The sequence below is a fragment of the Xyrauchen texanus genome, chromosome 34 (genome assembly GCF_025860055.1).
Source record: "Xyrauchen texanus isolate HMW12.3.18 chromosome 34, RBS_HiC_50CHRs, whole genome shotgun sequence".
Lineage (NCBI taxonomy): Eukaryota > Metazoa > Chordata > Actinopteri > Cypriniformes > Catostomidae > Xyrauchen > Xyrauchen texanus.
The window spans coordinates 11,942,960-11,967,423 of NC_068309.1; the positions used below are offsets into that span (position 1 = coordinate 11,942,960).

Consider the following 24,464-nt stretch of genomic DNA (forward strand, 5'->3'; position numbering starts at 1 on the left):
TGTAATCAAGATATAAAGATGTCTGATTCATGATTTCCAACCCCCAATACACCCTGAGATGACAAAACATAAACCTGCATATTCAACTAAACATTCTGCATTGTTGTGGCAATTGTGTGCATTTGCTTTGTCTTTCAAAGCAATTCTCAGCAAAGACCTGTGATTATGGAGAAAGATAAAAGTAAAGCTATGCGACATACAACAGAAATTGTTCGGCAGAATGCTAGCCTCAGTCGCCACACAAAATAAATTACGTTTAAAGGTAAAAGAACCATCACTGGGGTGGTACCTTCAAGGGGACCTTCTATGTGCCTCTAGTTAATTTTTATAACTCATTTTGGGTACATAATTGTATCATAAGGACTTATTGTGTACCTTCAAAGGTAAATGTATGTGTTTTGCTCAACTAGGTATCCTTAAGGGTATAAAGATATATTTAAAAAGGGTACCACCCCAGTTACGGCTTTATACCTGTACCTATTTCTGAGAGTGCAGTATTTTCAAAAACAAATAAATCTACTCGCAGGGACAATATTCTCAGCTCAGTTCCCATGCACACAACATTTACACACTATGGCTAATGTGATGATTTTTTACTTAGCAGGTTTCCACTGTCAAGGGAAAGATCAGCACAAAGAAGGCACAGAGGACCAGAGTTTTTACAGTTCAATTAATTTCTGATGAGCCAAAAATACAGGCAAGATGTCCCTGTTGGAAACCTGCTAAACTGGCCATAGCAAGCCTGTAAATTACCTGATTACTAAAGCTGATTATTTCACTGGCATCTGTAAAAAATCCCCATGAACAAACACTGATGCAAATAAAATGTCACTAACAAAACACATATTTGTTGTAATATACAGAGAAAAATAAAAGTAAAACAAAACACCCAAAATTGTATGCTGTTTATATAGCCTACTTAGCATTTAGTGTCCTCATAGTTTAGTTCAAATCTATGTATTTACATGTTTATAACTAAGACATCTACTTGCTGGCATATTAAAGAGTAAATTAAAACCTTTCTGATCAGACAGGATCGAAGATGAACATGAAGATGCTAGGAAACCTTTTAAATGAGATTATCCTGGCTAACACACTGGAGAACACTTTTTTAGCATGTGCTGAGTGCACAAGATACAAGACTTGTAACATACAAAACAATTAACTGCAATTTGTTTTCAATACGTTGACGTTAAGTGCAGAAATATTGATAAAACATTTTAAGAATCACATAAAACTCAAGCTTGCAAATCTAATTTGTCATCATTTAGCAATTAAAATTTTCAAAGTTATATGGCATCGATTCATTTTTGGGAAAGTCTCTTTCAAGCACTCTGGGAATAAATTCCATGCTCAGGTGCACATGAGCAAATTTGTGATCACAGTTCCCAGGACATCTTTGCTAGGGTCTGAACCTTGTCTAAGGTCAACTAATTAGATTTTACAGTGCAGGTTTTCCAGTATTCAGACAACCTCATTCTAAAAAGATAGCCCCGCCCCAAACTCACACCTTTGGTTGAGCCAAAGTTGCGTTGGGCTGCTCAAACAAAAAGGGCAAAGTTTTGATAGCAACAGAGCAACAGAGTTTACAATTTATGGGAGAATTGAACTTAAATGGCTTACCTGTAATTGTCTCTGCTTATTAAGTTGGGATAATGATAATAATAATAATAATGATAATAATAATAATAATAATAATAATTCCTTCCATTTATATATAACTTTTTAGACACACAAAGCACTTTACATAGTGGGGGATAGATGAAAGCATTTTTAACACACATCCGCTTTAATTAGAGATGTCCACAGTTACAGTAATTGAGAGATATGTAAATTTGGCCCATTACCACTAGTTAAAATTACAATAAAATGAATGTGTGAAAGGCCCAGCAAGCTTCAGTGTGCAGTCACAGTGCTGGAAGGATGAAACTCAAATGAAGGTATATGGATATCTTCTTATGCTTTCCTGATGATGATATGTCCACTTTTCTTCAAGTCTCATTTCTTGGTCTGCCCTGGCTGGCCACAGACTTTCCACACTCCATGACAGACACAGGCACTGGGGGTAAGAAAGTAGTCCACTGTATGAAGGCAACCACACATACTGTAAACTACCAAAAGTTAGAACAAATTAATGTATGTGTCTCGTGATCTTAAAGGCTTTAAGTTTTATGTACAGGTTATACTGTATATAAATACTGAATATTAATGGGGCAACATAATTTATGTAAAAATAAATAATAACAGAGGGTTGTATTTAAAAAAAAAAAAAAAAAAAAAAAGTGGCAAGGGAGACTTTTACCCCACACTAAGGGGTAAAAGGCCCCCAGGGAGTTATGGTGTTTTCGTGTAAATATAGGGACTATAGTTATATGGCAAACTTATGCAAAGCAAGATTTATAAAAAACTAATAATCCTCTCTCTCTCTCTCTCTCTCGCGCACACACACACATATCCATCCTTGTTTATCCAATAACGTGTTATAAACAGCTCAAGCCGATACTACTTCTGAAGTGAAATTTCTTAATTACTAATGAAGGCTTGGAGGCATCATTTGGTTTGAACCAGATTTTGATCTGTCGCGTAAGAAAGTAGTTCCATGCACAAATGCGTTTTTATGACCGTACACCGTTTTTTTTTTTTAAATGTACTTGTTCATTGAACTGTTGTATTTAAGCAATATCACATGAGCAAGAGTACGATGGCCCTACAGCACTCGGCCTGTGGCCAAATCACAGCAGTGCTGGTGTAGGGCCATATCACACTCTTGCATGTGATATTGCCTAAATATATATAGGAATTATTTAATGTATATATATATATATATATATATATATATATATATATATATATATATATATATATATATATATTATATTATATTAGATTACAGACAATACCTTTTTTTGTCAGATTTAGAAATATATATATATATATATATATATATATATATATATATATATATATATGTATGCACATATATTTATTTTATACCTTTGTGTCAGATTTAGCTATTGGGAACAAATTTGTCACTGAGGTTTAGCGAAGTATGTAGCCTACGCATACACACAGGGCCAGCGCTACCTATAGGCGAACTAGGCAGTTGCCTAGGGCCTCGGCCTTGGAGGCGGGGCCTCCAAAACATACACATGCTTATCCACCAATCAAGAGCAGCAAAATACTATGCTGTTTGTCCATTGGATATAACAATTGTCATTCACCTGTAGTTAAACCAATTAATATCACCGTTTACATGCGAGTCACTCCCAACCTCTGAATTTATGAATGATGAGATTGTAGATGAATAAAATCCAACTTTTCTGCAAATTTATCTGATGGCGCCGAAGCGAAATCATCCTTCAGGGGCTGCTAAGCGTAAGGCTAAGCAGGCAGGCAAAGAAAGTGCAGCTCGTGATTCAGGTATCATCTATTTTTGAGTGATTGTAATGTATTGTAAAAAATAAACTGATTCTAACGATCAGCGTCATTTTGAGATAGATCATTTGACGGTTATTTCCAGTTCAAAAGAGCGCGAGCACCACTGATGGACTGAATTCGCTTCTGACACTTTGAATCCGAGCGTATGTAGCTACAATCGATTTCCAGCCCTAGTCAGGAGCTGACTCGCAAAACACTACAGAAAAAGTCAAGTTTGTCAGTCAAAGAGCAAACGCACTATACTAAAGCATTGTTTATTATGTTTTAAAACAGTCTGTATATCTTCTAAAACGCAGATGTTTAGCCTACATTAACTGCTCTAGTTTATCATAATAGACTATAGACCATAATAGACTTTATTTTTTTCGTTTTCCAATCATAAATACTGTTGCAATATTTATTGAAAATAAGTATGCAATCTTAAGCATATGAATAAGCACACAATTACAGTTGACGAATTTAACTTGTCTTTTCACTTCCACTAGCAGCTGATTTGTGTATCATAAGGTATTTCTCTACAATACATACCTAATATGACTATATTTAGTCTATCAAAAACAAAAATGTTCATTATCCCAAATAGTGGGTTAGTGAGTTACCATAAATAAATTACTGAACAAATTACTGCAAAAAACTTCCTGACTGCTAAAAAAAAAAAAGATGACTTTTCAGATGATTTTTTTTTGTTTACCTTAATTAAAGTTACATTAATATGCACATTTAAGTAAAAATATAAAAATACTGATAACAGGTTTTGTATAAATAAAATGGTTAGGAATCATATTTGTTTTCAAGTCTTTTTTATTAAATTATGTTTTATTAACAAAGTTCGGGAGGAGCACATTCAGATAATCAACGAGATAAGAGGTATACAGGTGAAACTCGAAAAATTAGAATATCGTGCAAAAGTTCATTAATTTCAGTAAATTAATGAACTTTTGAAATGAACTAATGAAAAGGTGAAACTAATATTATATAGACTCATTACAAGCAAAGTAAGATATTTCAAGCCTTTATTTGATATAATTTTGATGATTATGGCTTACAGCTTATGAAAACCCCAAATTCAGAATCTCAGAAAATTAGAATATTACATGAAATCAATAAAAAAAAAGGATTTTAAATACAGAAATGTCGGCCCTCTGAAAAGTATAATCCTGCATATGTACTCAGTACTTGGTTTGGGCCCCTTTTGCATTAATTACTGCCTCAATGTGGCGTGGCATGGATGCTATCAGCCTGTGGCGCTGCTGAGGTGTTATGGAAGACCAAGATGCTTCAATAGCGGCCTTCAGCTCTTCTGCATTGTTTGGTCTCATGTCTCTCATCTTTCTCTTGGCAATGCCCCATAGATTCTCTATGGGGTTCAGGTCAGGCGAGTTTGCTGGCCAATCAAGCACAGTAATACCATGGTCATTGAACCAGGTTTTGGTACTTTTGGCAGTGTGGACAGGTGCCAAGTCCTGCTGGAAAATGAAGTCAGCATCTCCATAAATCTTGTCTGCTGAAGGAAGCATGAAGTGCTCTAAAATGTCCTGGTAGACGGCTGCGTTGACTCTGGACTTAATAAAGCACAGTGGACCAACACCAGCCGATGACATGGCTCCCCAAACCAACACAGACTGTGGAAACTTCACACTGGACTTCAAGCATCTTGGATTGTGTGCCTCTCCATTCTTCCTCCAGACTCTGGGACCTTGGTTTCCAAATGAGATGCAAAATTTGCTCTCATCAGAAAAGAGGACTTTGGACCACTGAGCAACAGACCAGTTCTTTTTTTCTTTAGCCCAGGTAAGACGTTTGACATTTGAAGCCCATGTCCAGGACACGTCTGTGTGTGGTGGCTCTTGATGCAGTAACTCCAGCCTCAGTCCACTCCTTATGAAGCTCCCCCACACATTTGAATGTCCTTTTCCTGACAATCCTCTCCAGGCTACGGTCATCCCTGCTGCTTGTGCACCTTTTTCTTCCACACTTTTCCCTTCCACTTAACTTTCTATTAATGTGCTTTGATACAGCACTTTGAGAACATCCAACTTCTTTTGCAATTACCTTTTGAGGCTTTCCCTCCTTGTGGAGGGTGTCAATGATGGTTTTCTGCACAACTGTCAGGTCAGCAGTCTTCCCCATGATTGTGAATTCAACTGAACCAGACTGAGAGACCATTTAAAGGCTCAGTAACCCTTTGCAGGTGTTTAGCTGATTAGAGTGTGACACTTTGAGCCTACAATACTGAACCTTTTCACAATATTCTAATTTTCTGAGATTCTGAATTTGGGGTTTTCATAAGCTGTAAGCCATAATCATCAAAATTATATCAAATAAAGGCTTGAAATAGCTTACTTTGCTTGTAATGAGTCTATATAATATATTAGTTTCACCTTTTAAGTTGAATTACTGAAATTAATGAACTTTTGCACGATATTCTAATTTTTCGAGTTTCACCTGTATATACTGCAGACTTAGCTCTGTTCATTGACAGTTTATCAGCATCCCTCCACCGCCCCCATCTCCTCACTTTGGTTTTTAATAATCTCTTATTGGATGTAAACAACACAGTCCAAAATACAATGCAGTCTAATGTAATACTGTGTAAATCTGGCCACAATTCAGAGCCTGGAGCCCTCCCCTGGACAGCATGTCAAATATGCATAATCTTTACTCTATTTAATTTGATGTAAGTGTGAACTCGTGAATTCTGAAAGGTGGAGGGGAGGAGGGCATGGCGGGGGGCCTCCAACATACATTTTGCCTAGGGCCTCCAAATGTCTAGAACCGGCCCTGCACACACCTTACCTGGATCAGCACATCACGCGTTTATGTGGCTTGGCTGCATTTCTTAAATACCGTATCAGTCCACACACCAGCTCGTGCGCTATCAGGATATATAATAAAAATATGAGCACACCGGGGTCCATACTGCAGAGAATGCAACTATTCGCCGTTTGTCATGGTTTTGCAAAGCAATGCAGATTGTACACAATCGGAATTTAGTTACAGAGCATCCCTGGCACCGCAGTTCACTCAAGCGCACATGTCTGTTTTCCCTCCACGAGCCCCATCTTCTGTCTCGCGATTCGAAAATCATTTCTTAACAATATTTTTGTTCCGCCATTGATTTTGTTAAGCGTGCTCAAATTAATCATATATTTTACTGTTGACGTTGCCGGAGGATTTTGTTACCCGAATTATTATTAGTATGGAGCTAACAGACAAACGGGTCGCGATGCTGTTGCCCGTGGAGATAAACGTTGTTAAGAGACCTCATCATTCTATTGCTGTTTGCAAGGTTATTTTTTTTAAATCATTGTGTATGAAAAAGAAAGCATAATCGAGTAATCGAGTATGCAATATTAACAATACACTGGGAAAAATGTAACTTAAAACATATGTTTTAAGTGGTTACATCTAAATTAACTGCTTTTATTCAACTCAAAATATGATTTAACATCACGAAATACATTAGGTTACACCAACAAAACTCATTTTAAGGGTTAGATCAGTTAGAATGTGTGCTCTTTATTGTTTCTTACAGTGTAACTTTACTAAAGTTCAGATTATCAATCATAAAATTAGCAAAAAAAAAATTGGGAATTTCAAATTACAAATATTTCTATTAATTAATAATAATAATTCCTTACATTTATATAGTGGTTTTCTAGGCATTCAAAGTGCTTTGCATAGTGAAGCTATGTCTTAATTGACAATAAGACAATTTGTATTTAATAAATGCTCAATATAATTTCACAATTTCATATATACAGAGTGGGAATACAATATATGATTTAATCTATGAACCAACACTACTAATTTGTCTCACTGCTTTAAACCTAAAATGAACAACAATGTAACAGCACACTTTAGAATTTAGTGCTGTTCATGCATTCTTTAATTATATTGCATAAGATTGGATGATGCTTGTCTTCAATGCATTTCTCTTTGAATAATACAGTAAAATGAGATGAGATGGTCAGATGGAACCCGTTATGGGTTAAAGGCTTCTTCTTGTGGCAGCAAAATAGCAGTGACTATAGCATCAGTTCAGTCAAATTAATGATCTGGAGAGGTAGACTTCAGGATTATTTGACCCCAATACTTTACAGGATGTTCTTGTGCTTATAGTAAAGATGAACTATTGCTTAAGGTCAGTGTATTTTGTATTTGTATGTTGTATGCATGTTTATATGTTTTGTGACTAGGCTAGTTGTGCCACGATCAAGCAGTTCTCCTGCTGTGATGGCACCAGTTTTGACTGGAGTCCGCAAGTAGATGACGCAATCACCAAAACATCCTCCTATGTGGTCATTTTCATATCCACCTCCGCCACATGTTCCTACAAACAAACAAAAATAGTCAAATGCATTCAAACTGAAGTACTGCAGAGTGGCAGAGTATTAAAGGGTTGAAAGAAGAGTGTTATTTGGATTTTCTCTTTTTGTCAAAATGAGTTTTAAAGGGGTGGCTCACTAAACCAACTTTTTTAATGTAACCTTTTGAAGTCAGGTTGATTGTAATATATTAAATACTATTTATAAGTTGAATAAAACCAGTTCATTTAGATCTTACCACATCTAGCACTTTTTAGATTGACGAAACATTTGTTTACAGAGTAAATGTGTAGTTTCCCTTGTTTACTTGGTGGTAATTGTCTATTGGGCAGAGGGCATGCATACAATAGAATATTCTGCTTTTGTAATAAAGTAATCCTAGTATTTTCAAGGCAAAACTCTCACACAAAACAAGAGATGCACAGGAAACTTACAGTACTACTGGATTCATAGATGACATTCCCAAAGCCATTGCAGGCTACATGAGATGTGTCCTGTATTATAGCATCAGACCTCTCTTTAGTTTTCAGGTAGTATACAAGCAAGGCAGAGAGAACTATCAAGAGCAGAATGACGACTATGACAGAGGCCACAATCGCCCCTGTGTTAGAGGACGGTGATGCTGTGAATACAAAGATGATGTTGGTAAAATTAGGTTTTGTAAAGATTTTCATGGTTTGCTGTGACACTTCATAAAGTATTTTCACACCTACAATGGGATTCAAAAGTCTAAGACCACATTGAACATTTTAATTAAAACCTGGACATGTAAAACAGCAAGAAACATAATATAAAATGAACACTTGAAGGACTATTTTGGATTCAGTACAAGGTCAGCATTTGTGGCATAATATTGATTACCACACAAATAAATTTCAAAGAAAAAAATGGAAGGCACTTACAATGGAAGTAAATGGGGCCAATTTTTTTTAAAGCTTTTAAATTGATAAAGGCACTTACATTAATTTATCTGTTGAAACTCATGTATTATTTGAGCTGTAAAGTTGTTTAAATCATAATATTTACAGTCAGTTTAGTGTTTGTTGACATTACATGTAAAAGTAATTTTATCACACTAAAATCATGTTAACACATATTGTTTATGTCTTGATAATAAACTCTGAGTATTTTAATGCTTACTGATTGGCCCCATCCACCTTCATTGTAAGTGCCTCACTGCAACCAAGGTTTTTGCTTGTTTAAATTTTATTTTATGATTTATTTTTTTGGGGGGGTCCGCCTCAAACCGGGTGCTCACCACACGCCCCACCGAGAACGAACGACATTATAGCGACCATGAGGAGGATACCACATGTGACTCTACCCTCCCTAGCAACCGGGCCACTTTGGTTGTTTAGGAGACCTAGATTCGAACTCGCGACTCCAGGGGTGGTAGCCAGCTGATTTTTTTTTTGTGGGGATTAACATTATGCCACAAATGCCGTCGATTGAGCTTAACTTGAATTGAACCAGGAATATTCCTTTAAGAGAAAAATGAAAGATGCTACACTATTTCTAGAACACTAATTAAATAATCACATTTACAAGCATCAGGTTATGCACAAAGGTGTCATTAAAAGGGAAACACCAAATACTAGGACATTCCGTTACATTTTCAATTCAACCTTTCACTTTTTATGCTTTGCTATGCTGATAATATAATTTGCAATAAAAAAAGAAATCACAAAATAATTTTCACAATCTGAATGCCACTAGACTAAAATAACGGGTTTTTTTATTCTAACAAATTCAACTTTGACAAATTCGAATACATTATTGAATTTAAAAATCTCTTACGTTTCTGGTCTGTCATTGCACAGTTCACTCCAACTGTGTACTTTATGTCATCCAGGGCAAGAAAACCCTTCTGTCCTTTAAATCCCTCAAATACAATCTGCATCCCAATAAACCACACACAATCAGAATGTATAAATCACACACCAAACTTCATACAGCATTTAAAAGAATGTTGAAGACAGTAGGTTTAAATGTAAGCTATCACCTGGTACTCTGTTTCAGAGGTGATATTGACACGGAAATGTTTCCAGCCTCCATCCTCTTCATCCAGTGTCAGCAATTCGTGTTTGCCCCCTTCAGATAGCCTCCACACAATGAGTTTACTGTCATCTTTGGAAGAGCCCAATATTCATCATTATTGCATTATAAATATACATTCGTAATATTCCTTTAACAGATGCTTCCTTATCAAAAGCAACAATAAAGGCACTTTACTACAGAGACAAACCCCTTGTAGCAACCTAGGGTTCAAAGGTATTTACTAGGGTTCGAACCAACAACTTGGATTTCCAGTTCAGCAGCCAGTTCTGACAAACCTCTTAAGTTAAGAAACCCTTTATTTATTACTAAGGGTTTTTATAACTTAAGGGGTTTGGGCACAAATCTTTAACCACTTCGCCATACAACCCCAACAACAAAATTACCTAATGAGTTTTACATATTAAAGGAATATTTTGGGTTCAATACAAGTTAAGCTCAATCGACAGCATTTGTGGCATAATATTGATTACTACAAAAATCAATTTCGACTCGTCCCGTCTTCTTTAAAAAAAAGTTAAAATCTGGGTTACAATAAGGCACTTACAATAGAAGTGAATGGGGTGAATTCTTGAACATTAAAATAAGCACTTTTTCAAAAGTATAGCCCCGAGACATAAACATGTATGTCAACATGATTTTAGTGTGATGAAATCACTTACTAACATTTTCTGTTTAAAGTTATAGCCAATTTTACAACTTCATTGCCATGATGATGAAATGTCAACATACCCTAAAATGACTGTAAAATTAAAGCAAAACTTTACAGCTCAAATAATACATGAGTTTTAACAGAAGAATTAATGCAAGTAATTTTATAAAATTATAAGATTCACATATCTGCTTTAAACCCGCCAAAAAATGTGCCTCATTTACTTCCATTGTAGGTGCCTCACTGTAACCAAATTTTTGGCTTCTTTTTTTTTTTTTTTAAGAAAAGGAGGGTCAATTTGAAGTCATAAAATTGGATATAACTTTACACAGAACATTTTAGTAAGTGATTTCATCACGCTAAAATCATTTTAACATGCATATTGTTTATGTCTTGTGGCTGTACTTTTGGAAACAGTGAGTATTTTAACTTGAAAGAAATTGTCCCCAATCACTTCCACTGTAAGTGCCTCACAGTAAGCCAGATTTAGCTTTTTTTAAAGAAAAAGAAGGGACAAATCGAAAAAATGTTTTGTGGTAATCAACATTATGCCACAAATGCTGTTGATTATTCCCTTTACAGGATTTGCAAAAATGTGATCAAAGTGTACGTGGCATACTAAGTTTGATTTTCGTTATCTAATGGGACTACATCATTTAAGTAATACATTAAAACATATTGTTTGAAGTTATAGACACGATCATACGTAGGGTGGGCTGATAAACCCAAAAACTCAGGCAGCATTCATTGGTTGGTTCCATGTGAGGGCTCAGCAGCCAGGCATTCTGGGAAGCAGTGTCCCTGTGAGAGTTAGGAAGAAACAGGAAGTGACCTAAGACAGAAAGGGGACCAAATTAAAACCATTTTCTCTGAATGTATACTATTATTCAGGTTTAAAGTCGTTGAGAATGAAGATTTAGATAATTTACTAAATGCTCAGTGTTTATACACCCAGTATTGCTGAGCCCATTAAACTGCATAACTCACCTTCTTCTGTGTGCAGTGTGTTGTCATTTGGTGGTGTGCTGTAGAATGTCTCTGCTTGTGCACTGTTCAGGTCCCAGTCTAACCAGTCTAGTGATGGGTTCTGAGTGTTGGACCATTCACACAGACCTCTTTCTAGATCACAGACACTATCTGAAACATAAAAAAAGGATAGAAAAAAATGTTTTACAAGAAAAAAAGGTAGAACAGAACTTGATTGTATCCATTGTAATTGATTGGACTATGAAAAGCAGTTTTGTATATGACAGGTTTGTTGAAAGGGTTGAAAAAGAAGGGGGCTTGGTAAAAGTCATTTCAGAGACAGTGTAAGTCATTACATTGTGATGAAAGATTACAAAGACAAACATTTTGTGCCTTTGAGACAACATGCACAAATGAATTATGCACAATAATACCAGGAACTAGCATTAAGAAAGTAAATAGGGTCAATTTTGATTTCATGATCACTTAAAAATAACTTGGTTGTCATAATACAAAGTTCAAACCTGTTGTGGGACAGCTGTGGGTTGAGTAGGTGATGTCATCAATGGCAGTATAACTCTCTTTTCCCCCTCCTCCCTCTACCTCAAACTGCAGCTAAAGCATAATCATACTTTTACACACAATTCCTGACTAAGACAATTTATTAATGGAATAGTTGACTTAAAATGAAAATTCTCTTCCCAGATGTCTATAACTTTCCTCTGAATAACACAAATTAAGATTTTTAGAAGAATATTTCAGCTCTGTTGGTCAGTACAATGCAAGGGACTTGCGGCCTGAACTTTGAAGCTCCAAAAATCACATTAAGGCAGCATAAAAGTAATCCATTTGAGTCCATATGTTAAATCCATGTCTTCAGAAGTGATATGATATGTGTGGGTTAGAAACAGATGAATATTTAAGTCTTTTTTACTATAAATGTCCACTTTGCACAGCCCTCCTATGCGCGTACAAGAGAAGTCTGCTTTTGGTTTTGGCGATTCGCATTATTCGTGTATATTGCCACCTACTGGGCTGGTGTGAAAATATGATTTATTATTTTTCTTTCCTTTATGCCTCCCTTTTTTCTTTCTCCTCCCTGCCCAGTAGGAGGCGATATGCACAAATAATACGAATCGGCAAAAAACAGAAGAATTCAGTCATCTGAAATGTAGATTTATAGTAATAAATGACTTGAATATTGATCTGTTTCTAACCCACACATATCATATCACTTCTGAAGGTCTGGGTTTAACAACAGGAATTGTAGTTATAACTTTTAACTTTAATAGTTTTCTAAAAATCTTGTTTTGTGTTCTGCAGAAGAAAGTAAGTCATAAACATCTGGGATGGCATGAGGTTGAGTTAATTATGAGAGAATTTACATTTTTGGTTGAACTATTGCTTAAAACATAGCGAGGAATCAGATTAGGTTGCCTTTTATTAACATTGCAACTTTTTTACATAGTAATGGCAGAACCACAAGTTAGGGCAGCATATCTGAGACATAATGTATAATATACCACTTACCTGCCAGTCCCCATGCCAACTGACATTCCCCTGGCCACGATGCCAAGCATGTCCCAGCCTGAAACTGCTGGAGAATAACATTGTACTGTCTCCATCTGATGGCTTTACATAAACCTTCAGAGTGCCTAAGTGGGAATATGGTGTGCATTTGCAAATAAACCATTGTACATGTGTACACACTTACACTAGTCATTATTTCCAGAATGGCTAAAATCACTTACAGCACCTAAAATACAAAATATTTAACCACAGAATGCTATGATTGACTAATCACAATCAAGTACTTCAGAAAGCTTAGTTATAAATAAATGTGTACAATGTGGTTCTCATGCCTGGATTATCTCCTCCTGTATAGTACCAGAAATGTACACATTCAGTGTGACTCAAACCAGAGCGTACAGGAGAGGTCAAGGTCATCACACTGCCCAGGGGAAGAACATCCGCACCACTGTGAGCCAGCATGTAAAACCCTGGCAATAATAAACCAACTTTCATTTACCATATTCAAACAAGGCTAAACAAAGCCATATTAAAAAAAACATGAGGAAATCTATCATGCAAACATGAAAAAATCTGCACCTTTAATTGGTCAAGTATTTGACCTAATTAAGATAAAAACAGATATAAAATACAGAGATTTCTGAAGCCCAAATTTCTTTCATTTTATTTTTCTCCTACCCTTTTCTGTATCCAGACTGTGGTCAGTCTTGGGGCCAGTTTTGGCTGATGCCCAATTCTGGTGTATCCACTTGGCTTTACCAGAACTGGTGTAGCCACAAGTCTGACTCTCAAATGAGCACATGGTGGGCAGAGAACATGACCCTGACACAAATGCCACATCATCCAAAGCCAATTGTCCATCAAAACCAGAACGAATGGATTCAATCACCAACTTATAGAGATAATAAAGAACAAGATTAAAACAATTAAAGGGATAGTTCACCCAAAATGAAAATTCTCTCATCATTTACTCAGTCTCATGCCATCCCAGATGTGTATGACTTTTCTTCTGCTAAACCCAAACAAAGGTTTTTAGAAGAATATCTCAGCTCTGTAGGTATATACAATGCAAGTAAATGGTGGCCAGAACTTTGAAGGTCCAAGAAGTATATAAAGCAGCATAAAAGTAATCCATACTCCAGTGGTTAAATCCATATCTTAAAGACAATATTGGTGGGTGAGGGTGAAATACAGATCAATATTTAAGTCATTTTTTACTATATATCTTCACTTCACATTCTTCTTTTGTTTTTTGTGATTCACATTCTTTGTGCATATTGCCACCTACTGGGCAGGAAGGATAATTTATAGTAAAAAATTACTTAAATATTGATCTTTTTCTCATCCTCACATCACTTCTGAAAATATAGATTTAAACCACTGGAGTCATGTGGATTACTTTTACGCTGCCTTTATGTGCTTTTTGGACATTCAAAGGTCTGTTCACCATTCACTTGTGTTGTGAGGACCTACAGTGCTGAAATATTCTTTTAGAAATCTTAGTTTGTGTTCAGCAGAAGAAAGAAAGTCATACACATCTGGGATGGCATGAGGGTAAATAATGAGATAATGATCCTTTTTTTGGTGAACTAATCCTTTTTCAGAAAATTTTTACAAGGAAAATATAATTTAAATGTCTGTATAAAATACAAATACAATCTTTTGAAAACTTGAAGCCTCACTTAAAAATGTTTGAACACATTTTGAGACTTTAAACCGAGGTCCTGACTGTCTGTGGTCATTAAAAATCCTAGAGCACTTCTCGTAAAAGTAGGGGTGTAACCCCTGTGTTCTGGCTAAAATTTCCCCCATTGGCCCTTCTTAATCATGGCCTCCTAATAATTCCCGTCCATTAATTGGCTCTATAACTCCACTCTCTCCTCTTCGCCAATAGCTGGTGTGATGAGCGTACTGGAGCGCTATGGCTGTCGTCGCATCATCCAGGTGGATGCTGCACACTGGTGGTGGTTGAGCAGAGTCCCCTGTTCACTGTGTAAAGCGCTTTGAGTGTAGTGTCAGAAAAGCGCTATATAAATGTAATGTTCATTCATAACATTCATTCATTCATTTTGTCTTGAAGTGTGACATTAAGACCGATAAATGGTGTAGCATAATTTTGCAGATGCCACTTGGTTTGATGTTTTGTTATATAATACACTGACATTCATACATTTTAAAGCGTGGTTTAAGTGTTCTTTTTGGGGCTAGTGCATGTACCAGTTTCCTCTCAGTGGCTTTTTCTGACACTTGCGCATAGGGTAAACATGTCATCAACATTTGTTTAATTGTGTGCACCTGAAAGGCAGTTAGCTGAGGAGGCACAGGGCAATGGCCCTCATGCCAGATGTTGCCATGGGCACCACTGCTCATCCACAACACCTCTTCCGTACCATCAGCAAATAGCAACTTTACAGCAAGAGCACCTGGTAAAGAGGAGATGGTAAATTATGAGCGAAGTGAATTGCAGGGCATATATTTTATTATTTACTGTTATTATTAGGAGCTGATATGGGCCGTTCAGGCAAAACAAATAAACATATTGTTATCATTCTTAAACACATAACACTTTAATATTGAACACTTATTTAAAGTCTAAGAAACTGGCCCCTGATGTTAATGGAGCTGGAAGTGATTGTTCAAAGCACCCGTGTCTGGCCCATAGAGTTTGTAGAAGAAGGTGAGACAGTGCTCTGTGTTAAAAGACTCCTGTTTGACTGAGAGGAGACGTCCAGACAGTCCTCGTAACAAAGGGTCCCACATATTCACCACCAGACTGCTACCTGAGAGCGAATAAACATATCATAAATGTGCAGTTTATTTATGATAATACTGTAGGTGAAAACTGGTGAAAAAAATCGAAATCAAAAGATTTCCAACCATCATGGATGGTGTGGTCCATTCCACTGTGAATTCTCCAGTCATAATTGTCATTTTGGTCCTGGTACCATCCGCACAAATTCACCTCAAAATTGCATGACAAATCTGTCAGGGAGGAAACAATGGATGACAATGTAAAGAGATTAAAACATCACCCAAACCAGAGAATATTTGTAAAGAATATTTGTTTGTACTCACCACCAGAGGGGATGTACTGAGGATGACAGTCAAAGTAGTAAACATCCTTAACTGCGATCTGGGTGCTCGGGGAGATCTCTTGAGCACGAGCCCTGAACTCCAACTGTTAAAGAAAATACAAATACAATAAAAGATTAAAAAAAAAGAACGAAGAACGTTGGTTCAAAGAGATAAAACATTGGAATGGAGGAAATAACTTTACATCTCTGAATAAGACTTTCTGTCTCATTACATTTTCAATTTGTCTTGTTACCCCCAAAATAACCAAAAGCCTAACCCAGATCTGAGCTATTTATTTATTTTTTTAAGAAAAGGAGGGGTAAGTCAAAATACATTTTTGTGGTATCAATATTATGCCATTAATGCTGTCGATTTAGTTTAACTTGTATTGAGCCTGGAATATTCCTTTAAACGTTTAAGTACTTTTTAAATTAGCACAGCATCTGAAACTGTGGCGCTCCTACGTGAGCCTTCTGTCTAGTGCATGTTTACATAGAAAAATAATAAATGGCCCTTAACTTTGAATCGACACAGTACCTGAAAGCGATGATTTCTGGCTCCAATATAGACATTCTCCTTTAGCCAAATCCCTGCCATCTCATTGGTCCTTCCAGAAAACTCCCACAGAACAGGTTGAGTACCCAACACACTGTCTACAACATACACTGACAGCTCATCTGCAGAGAGAACCTGTAGTCTTACATCATGCTCACTAAAATAGGTGAGATATTTTATAAGAATTAGACATGTGGGTTGCACCTACCTGTGTTATTTCCATTGAGACGGTAGGAGAATTGTAGGGAGCATGCAGGACCTGATGGACCCAAGAGAGGGGTACGAGTTTGGGCTTCACTAAGGTGCTGCCCAGGAGCGCTAGTAAGAAACAGGAACTCCACTAAACGACAACCACATAGACACAGATAAATGTCAATTATTTTAGCCACTTAGGCATTATCAGAAATAATTGAAGCATTGTCTAAGTCCCAAGAAATTCAGTTTTCACCTTTGATGGAGTCATTATACTCTAGCATCAGCTCCCAGGCCTGGCTCCCAATACTGGTGTCTGTCCAACCAGAACTGCCTTTCTCATATGAGAAGTCCCCTATGTACACAGCATTGACAATGGCCCTTAGTATGGGATGTTTTAAAGTGGACCCACTTTATATTAGGTGTCTTTAACTACAATGTAATCAAATATTCCTTCATACTTTGACATTTAAGAGATCTTTCTACTATAAAAACATACTCAAATCTTAATCCTCAGTGCAATAAAAGCGTTTATTGAAACCAAGCAGTAAAAATGCCTCGTTCTCTATTACCGCGACTACCCTACATGACCACCTCTAAAGTAAAGACTAATTTACATTGCACCTTTGGCCTCGCCAACTGTCGCTCCATTCATACACAGAGAGAAAGCAGGGCTTGTGTGGCCAAACTATTACTAAACACCAAAGGGGACCCTTCTGGACTATTTTTAATTATTTTTGTATATAACCATGCACTAGATAAACATCTCTGACCGGGTACACCTGTGTCATGTCTCTCGTGCCGCTATAAAAATATACAGTGCAAGTTACAACTCTGAAAAAGAGACTCCGTTCTATTTCATTCAACTGCACTTCATCTTGCTGTTCTGAGCACAAACGCGTCCTGTACACCTTCTTGCGCCCATCTGAGCTATTTTTAATTGTTGGTGTGTGTAAATATGCACTAGATGGACATCTTTGACCGGATTTAAGCATTTCTGGCAATGTGCACTTCAGTATAGGATGATACTGCATACATGTGTGTCTAGTTCACCATGCTTTGGACAATGTATGTGCATTTTTTTCAATTCATATCAGCGTGGATTGCTTGTAAACCAGTCATAATGTGATTCAAGCTTTGCAAAGGAACTGTTATTGAAGGATGGGGCAGTACAAACATTGTACCCGATCACAAAACCGTAAGTAAACGGTTTAATTTATGAATATTTCAAATGTCATGGATGCTGTGATTACAGCAAGTGAACAGTTCAATATATTCGGATACAATGTGTTGGATGTGCATAATGTGCAAACCCTGAAATTTTGTTTTATAATGTTGTGGAGATTGTTAATTCTCTTCCGACTGAGTTTTAAATATGGCTGTATTCGAGGGGCTCCAAAATGTTAACTAATCATAACAGTGGGCATTTACGTTGAAGTTTTAAGTAGGCGTTTAGGCCAAAACCAAGCGTTTCAGACAGAGGTCCAGAGAAAGGGTGGTTTTGGTGCAAAGAAAAACTACTTTTCTAACATTATCAGTGGACTTCAAGGAATATAATACAATTATATATATATATATATATATATATATATATACACACACACACACACACACACACACACTACTGTTCAAAAGTTTTGAAACACTCACATTCATTCTTTATAATAATTTTATTTCCACATTTTAGAATAATAGTAAAGTCATCAAAGCTATGAGATAACATAAATGGAATTATCAGAATTATGTTATGACTAAACAAAATCCAAAATAAATCAAAACTGTGTTATATTTTAGCATTTGCAGACATGTACTCTTGACATTTTCTCAACCAACTTCTTGAGAAATCACCCTGGGATGCTTTTTAAACAGTATTGAAGGAGATCCTATATATGTTGGAGTATGTCATGACCCCTTTAAGAATTTGGCATAATGTATTTATGTACATTGTACTTACATTTATATTACTTGCATTTATTTATACCCCTAATCCTAAACCTAAGGCTACCCCTAAACCTAAACCTACCCATACCTCAACCTCAGTAGTAGCAAATGGGAATCCTGTGAGAATTTTACAGAACAAAATGTAGTCACCCAATAATACATGTATTGTATGCATTTTAATGTTAGTACATAGTAGTTAAAGACACCTAATATAAAGTTGGACCATTAAAGTCATATAATAAAAAATAATGGTCAGATTTTCATTGTATGGTACTTAAGTATTAAAACACAAATGCACACAAACAGATTTGCGCTCTAAAACCTGCAAATGCAAATACTCCACTGAGAGCACTCACCACACTGAGCCTCATCTTCTGCATTCGAACAGTCCATCTCAAAGTCACAGAAGTGACTGTCCTCTGTGCAGGGGCGAGCAGGAGGTTTTGGAAAGATTGGCACTGGCATTGATTCTGTAAGCAGGGTAATCATTTAGTACAAAATTAGAAAAAAAAGATCCTGAAACAAGACCTTCTTTAGTGAGGAAAATGGGAGTAGTGCTTGAACGTGCTAAACCCGCCACTAAAATGCTAAGGTGTTGTGGGTGGTTGTTAGGTGCTTATTTACTGTTTCAACCCCAAGTCTCTATATTCTGGTCCCTAGATATGGCTCAAGACACTCTTTCAATTTTTTTGCCCTTTTTAACATCGATGATGTTACAACGATGGGTAGGTTTATGTTAACTCTGCGCACTTAGAAAAGTAATTGCGGCACTAATTAAAGACAACTTTTGAAATACTTTGGAGTTGTGGTAATAAACCTACACAGAAACAAAATATGTCATTAGAGAGTACCATTGGTTAGGCGGCATTCAGGGGACAAAACAATATCATCAACAGCGATCCCTCCGTAAGCCTTGTCTCGTATGGCAGCAACAAACAGAATCTAAGGGGGGGGGGGGAAAGAAAGAGAAAAGAGGATTGGGACATGGTGGGGGAAAGTTGAATAATTGACTGGCGTGTCATAAAAAGTGCCAACATTCCCAGATAAGAGTGAGGATGTCAGAGGAAGAATGTGTTCACGTACCTGGAACGTGCTATTGACAACAAACTCCACCTCATTCTTTACCCACAGATCCCCGTGAGAACCTCCACGCTCCCATACAGGGTAGATTTGTCTCTCTGCGACCAATACAGCAAGTCCGCCAGACACTGGACCAAACTGATGTGTGTACATGACCATCTGTAATTATCAACAATGGGTTTCAATGCTGGTATTTATTTGGTTACAAATAAGTAAAATTATGTAAATTAAAAAAAAACTTCAGAATTCTGAGTAAATTTTCAATCTCTATGTGCATTATTATGATGCTATGCCATTTTTGTAAGTTAACACATCAGAGCAAACATTACCGGTGTGCTATGGCAAAACACAGTAACTACCAGTACACATTTAGTCAAAATTGAGACTATGGTATTTCTTGTGACAAATGGACTTGGCTACAATATGTTCAAAACTTGTAGAGCCATAAAAATGCCTTATGAAATCATATACATACCCGACAAGGGTGTGTGTGATTAGTTGGTGCCAGGGGAGGGCTTTGAAAATTTGCCCAATCACTCTTTAGGACATCTGGCTTAGTTACATACAAGAAATGGCCTGAGAAGTAACAAATCATTTTATCCTTATTACAAACTGCAGATGTTTTGAGATGTACTACTTTAAAGACCCCATGAAATGGTTTGACGAGCACATTTTTCTTGCCTGTGTTGACATATTTCTTATTGAAACAGGACATTTCAAAAGGCTCATTCCTATATTATTGGATAGCCTTACGTTGTTGTCACAGCTGTGAACCATGATTTGCTACTTGCTATTGCTAATCAGATGCATATGGTATTACAATAGGTTACACCTGTGAGTGCAAGATGAGTCATCAATATTTCTAGTCCATTTTCCCAGGAGAGCAAGACTGTACATTTTAAAAAGTCTATATCTGCTAAAAAGGTTAATACTGTCAACTTTCAGTAGTACACTTGCATAAAAATGGCAACAAAGCTAAAAGACATAAATTACAAGTCAAGAAACTCCTTTTGATTTCATGGGATCATTATTTTACATATATTAGCTCAGATTTTCCAGTGCGTACAATACCTGCCATAGTATTAGTCGAGTGGTCTCTCCCAGGTCCTTTAAGAGGTTCAGACAGTGATATATTCATTTGATTAGTCTTTATCCATTTCAAAGATGATGCTGGCCGTAAGTCCCAATCACAAAGGTCATCCTCAAAGTTACAGCTCATGTACTGCTCTGTATATGGTAAGTATTCAACACAAGAACAGAACACCTAAGTGATTATAGTCTCAAACTAAACATCATGTAAAAACAAAATTAACTTTATGTTATATTAACTTTTTATTTTGGGGAAAACAATCCTTTAGTGAACTAATGTAATAACATTTCCAACGATTGAATTAAAAATGTATTTTACTCGCTGGATTCTTGTTCTCTTACCACAGTTCTCTTCATCTGTTCCATCTCCACAGTCATCAGTGCCATCACACACCTTGTAGTACTCCAGACATCCACCCCGCTTACACTTTAAAAAACCAGGACTGCATGTTCCACTTTCAGGTGGAACTGAAAGGGAGTGAGAGGAAATCGAAACATTCAATTTAAGGAAAATGGAGGTGGCACAACACTTTAAATTTAAAATACATGAATGAATTAAAAATAATTTATCTTTACTAGGTAGGGCACAATCTAGGAATTCCAGCTGATCAATGGACATGTCTCCCTGCCTCCCTTCAGAGCGTCTGGAATGAAACCGGATATGGAAAGGGCCCAGAATTCGCCCCAGGTAAATAGTTGCCTCCCTCCAGCCACGGATACTGGAGCTCTCTGGCCTCCATACCACAGCTTGCTCACCATCAGTTTGCCACACTGACCCCCACAGTGGGGTATCACCCAGACCTGTGTGACCTGAATCACACACATTAAATGCACTAGTGTTAAAGCAACACCAAAAGAGTTAGCTGAGATGAACAGACAGATAGATAGACAGACAGACAGACAGAGTTAAAGCAACACCAACAGGGTTAGATGTGATGAACAAACAGACAGACAGAGTTAAAGCAACACTAACAGGGGTAGATGAGATAAACAGACAGACAGACAGACAGACAGACAGACAGAGCACAGCAAGATCAAACAGATGAATGGATGTTTGAACCTGAGTCCCAGATGAAGTATCTGAGCCGAAGGCGGCACGTGGGGGCGGATTGGTTTATCTTTGGGGACTCAAGCACAGCAGTTCTGGGAGTGTCTGAAGTCACAGCCGTTACAGCCATGAACCAGCCTGTGAACCACAAAGCATGCATTTACACACAAAAACCGATAACAGAAATGGGAAACTGTACTGCATATATGCAGAATTCAATTGAACTGATCAACGTTCTCTTCCTCAACACAAGTCAATATTTAAATTAATTGCAAAGGCTTTGACTACAGTAACCCATGAACAGCTCCTTTAGAATAGGTGACCTGCATTCTCTTCTACCTGTAGAGGTGCCAGTGGTATAATCTGAGGATGGTCCACTGTCAGGGAGTGTGTTTTCTCTCTGCTGCCTCTGCCACATGTATGCACCCTCATCAGACTGGTCAGTCCATCCACACATCCCCTCATGCTCGAAATCACACACAAAGTCTCTTCCAAGGTACCCTGGTTTTCAGCCCAATGAATGAGAACAGAAACAGGTTCATGGATAGAGGGAGACGCATAATGATCAAACGCTGCTATAAAGTATAAATATGGAGAATGAGAATCTTACCACAGTCTTGCTCATCTGTACAGTCTTTGCAGTCACAAACAAAGTCACATTTGTCTTCTGGCGAACTGTTGCAGTCAACTCGCTCCAGTGCGATTGCTACCAAACATGAGCAATGATTAAGACTGGCCTTTTTTATTGTGGAAAATCAAGACAATAACATGACGACTCATTGTTATTACTATTAAAGACATGATAAATGATTTTAGTGTCCATTAAATACTTAATAAATGGCCTAACATTTATTCAAAAACATTATAATTCTAATAAAACTTTTTCACTTGAATGTTTTAACATCCGAAATGATAAACAAATGAGTCTGTCAAGCTTGGGGATGTATACTGTAGTGTTGTTTCTGCAGTAATACTTATAGTCATTGTCAACTATGGCCTCAGCAACATTCCAAGAAGGTCTGTATTAAATTGACTGACATTTTTATATAAAACAATAGCTGCCCAAAAAGGGCTGAGGGCCACTGTACTGCTGGCCTGCCAGTTGCAGAAATAATATATTGGGACTCACTTTATATTAGCAGACCTTAACTACTTAACTATGTACCATTTGATTCAATGTACTTATTATGTAAATATATAATGTTGCATTGTAATTACATTTAAAGTACTTTCATTTAATTACATTTGTAGTTACATTGTTAACTTTACCCCTAACCTAACCCTGACCTCAAAAACCTAACTCTAACCCCTTATCCTAACCCTCACCATAGCCTTACTCCTAAACCTACCCATACCTCAAACTCAGTAGCAGCAAATGTGGATATTTTGCAGAACAACATGTAGTTACACAGTAAATACATAGTCTTGTATGTATTTAATGTTAGTACATAGTACTTAAGGTCACCTAATATAAAGTGTGCACCTATAATTCACAAGCACTTACACACCGCCAGTCCAATCTTCTTCTATTCAAAGGGATCAAAACCATAGGGATTTATAATACCTCCTGTTCAGGTTGTCATAAAGGTCTGTCTGTTTAGTAATCAGACACATAACCAGCAATGATGCAGTCAAAGGTCTCTGATACACAAATGACAGATATCAGGCTGCATTCTCACATACAAGGACACGTTTTTCATAGACTGCAGAAAGGCAATGAGATTGTGCTCACTTGTATAGTCCCCCTTTGAATTCTCGAAATCACTCTCAAAGAGATATCACCTCGACAATGCCATTTTTATTAGAAACTGTCTGTCATTACATTAATTGAAAGGCTGAAGTTGTCAGATGTAAATTCAAAAAAGTTATTGATAATATCAGGATTAATAACAATATTGTGTAGTACTATGTAATATTCTAATACATTAAGTAGCACATAGTGTACAACAAACATTCTGACACTTTCAACACATTCTACCACATTACCTTTTCAATAAAAACATAAATAAAAAAGGGAAGTAAAGTCTCACCCCATTGGCAGGTATGCAGTACAAGACCCAGGAGGAAAATTCGGTGGCTCAGAACCATGATTTCATTCTTTAGTTTAGACACCAAAGGATAGAACAAGAGCTCGTGAACACCGTTCCACCATACAAAGTCATTAAATTCACACGTGTTCCTTCCTTCAGATCACACAGAGAGATAATAGCTGGACTTTACAGTTTAACCCCAGACGAGTGCAAGATGCTTCTCATAAGGCCCCTCGGCTATTTTGCCAATGTTCATTCTGTGCAGTACGCAGCACAGAGAGCTCAGTTTATTTTGGTCACAACAGAGAAACTTCTGTTTAAGGTGTTACTATTTAGCTAAAATGCACATTCTGAAAATTGTAAACCATTGATAGGGTTATGTTTGTCAGTGAACCTTGATAAGTGAAGAAGAAACACAATTTTGTAAGTAATGCAATAAGAGGCATGGAAAGCAATAATAAAGACAAAAATAAATGTATTTATTA

At 36.9% G+C, this 24,464-nt stretch overlaps 1 protein-coding gene across 1 annotated transcript; it reads right to left on the reverse strand.

The window, feature by feature from the left end:
- Positions 1 to 6,951: 6,951 nt before the first annotated feature.
- Positions 6,952 to 24,341, reverse strand: mamdc4 (MAM domain containing 4). The gene is made up of 28 exons (XM_052103902.1): positions 23,980 to 24,341; positions 22,560 to 22,655; positions 22,289 to 22,450; positions 21,962 to 22,087; positions 21,478 to 21,711; positions 21,244 to 21,369; positions 20,884 to 21,039; positions 20,288 to 20,388; positions 19,816 to 19,971; positions 19,584 to 19,674; positions 19,089 to 19,202; positions 17,048 to 17,146; positions 16,808 to 16,939; positions 16,582 to 16,721; positions 16,045 to 16,147; positions 15,847 to 15,951; positions 15,615 to 15,749; positions 15,265 to 15,392; positions 13,648 to 13,861; positions 13,302 to 13,439; positions 12,970 to 13,094; positions 11,964 to 12,054; positions 11,461 to 11,610; positions 11,180 to 11,305; positions 9,769 to 9,893; positions 9,564 to 9,660; positions 8,201 to 8,388; positions 6,952 to 7,771 (listed from the first exon to the last, which is right to left on the reverse strand). Exons 1-28 carry the CDS (start codon positions 24,035 to 24,037, stop codon positions 7,733 to 7,735), a joined length of 3,555 nt encoding a protein of 1,184 aa, XP_051959862.1. The 5' UTR covers positions 24,038 to 24,341; the 3' UTR covers positions 6,952 to 7,732.
- Between the last annotated feature and the right edge of the window lie 123 nt (positions 24,342 to 24,464).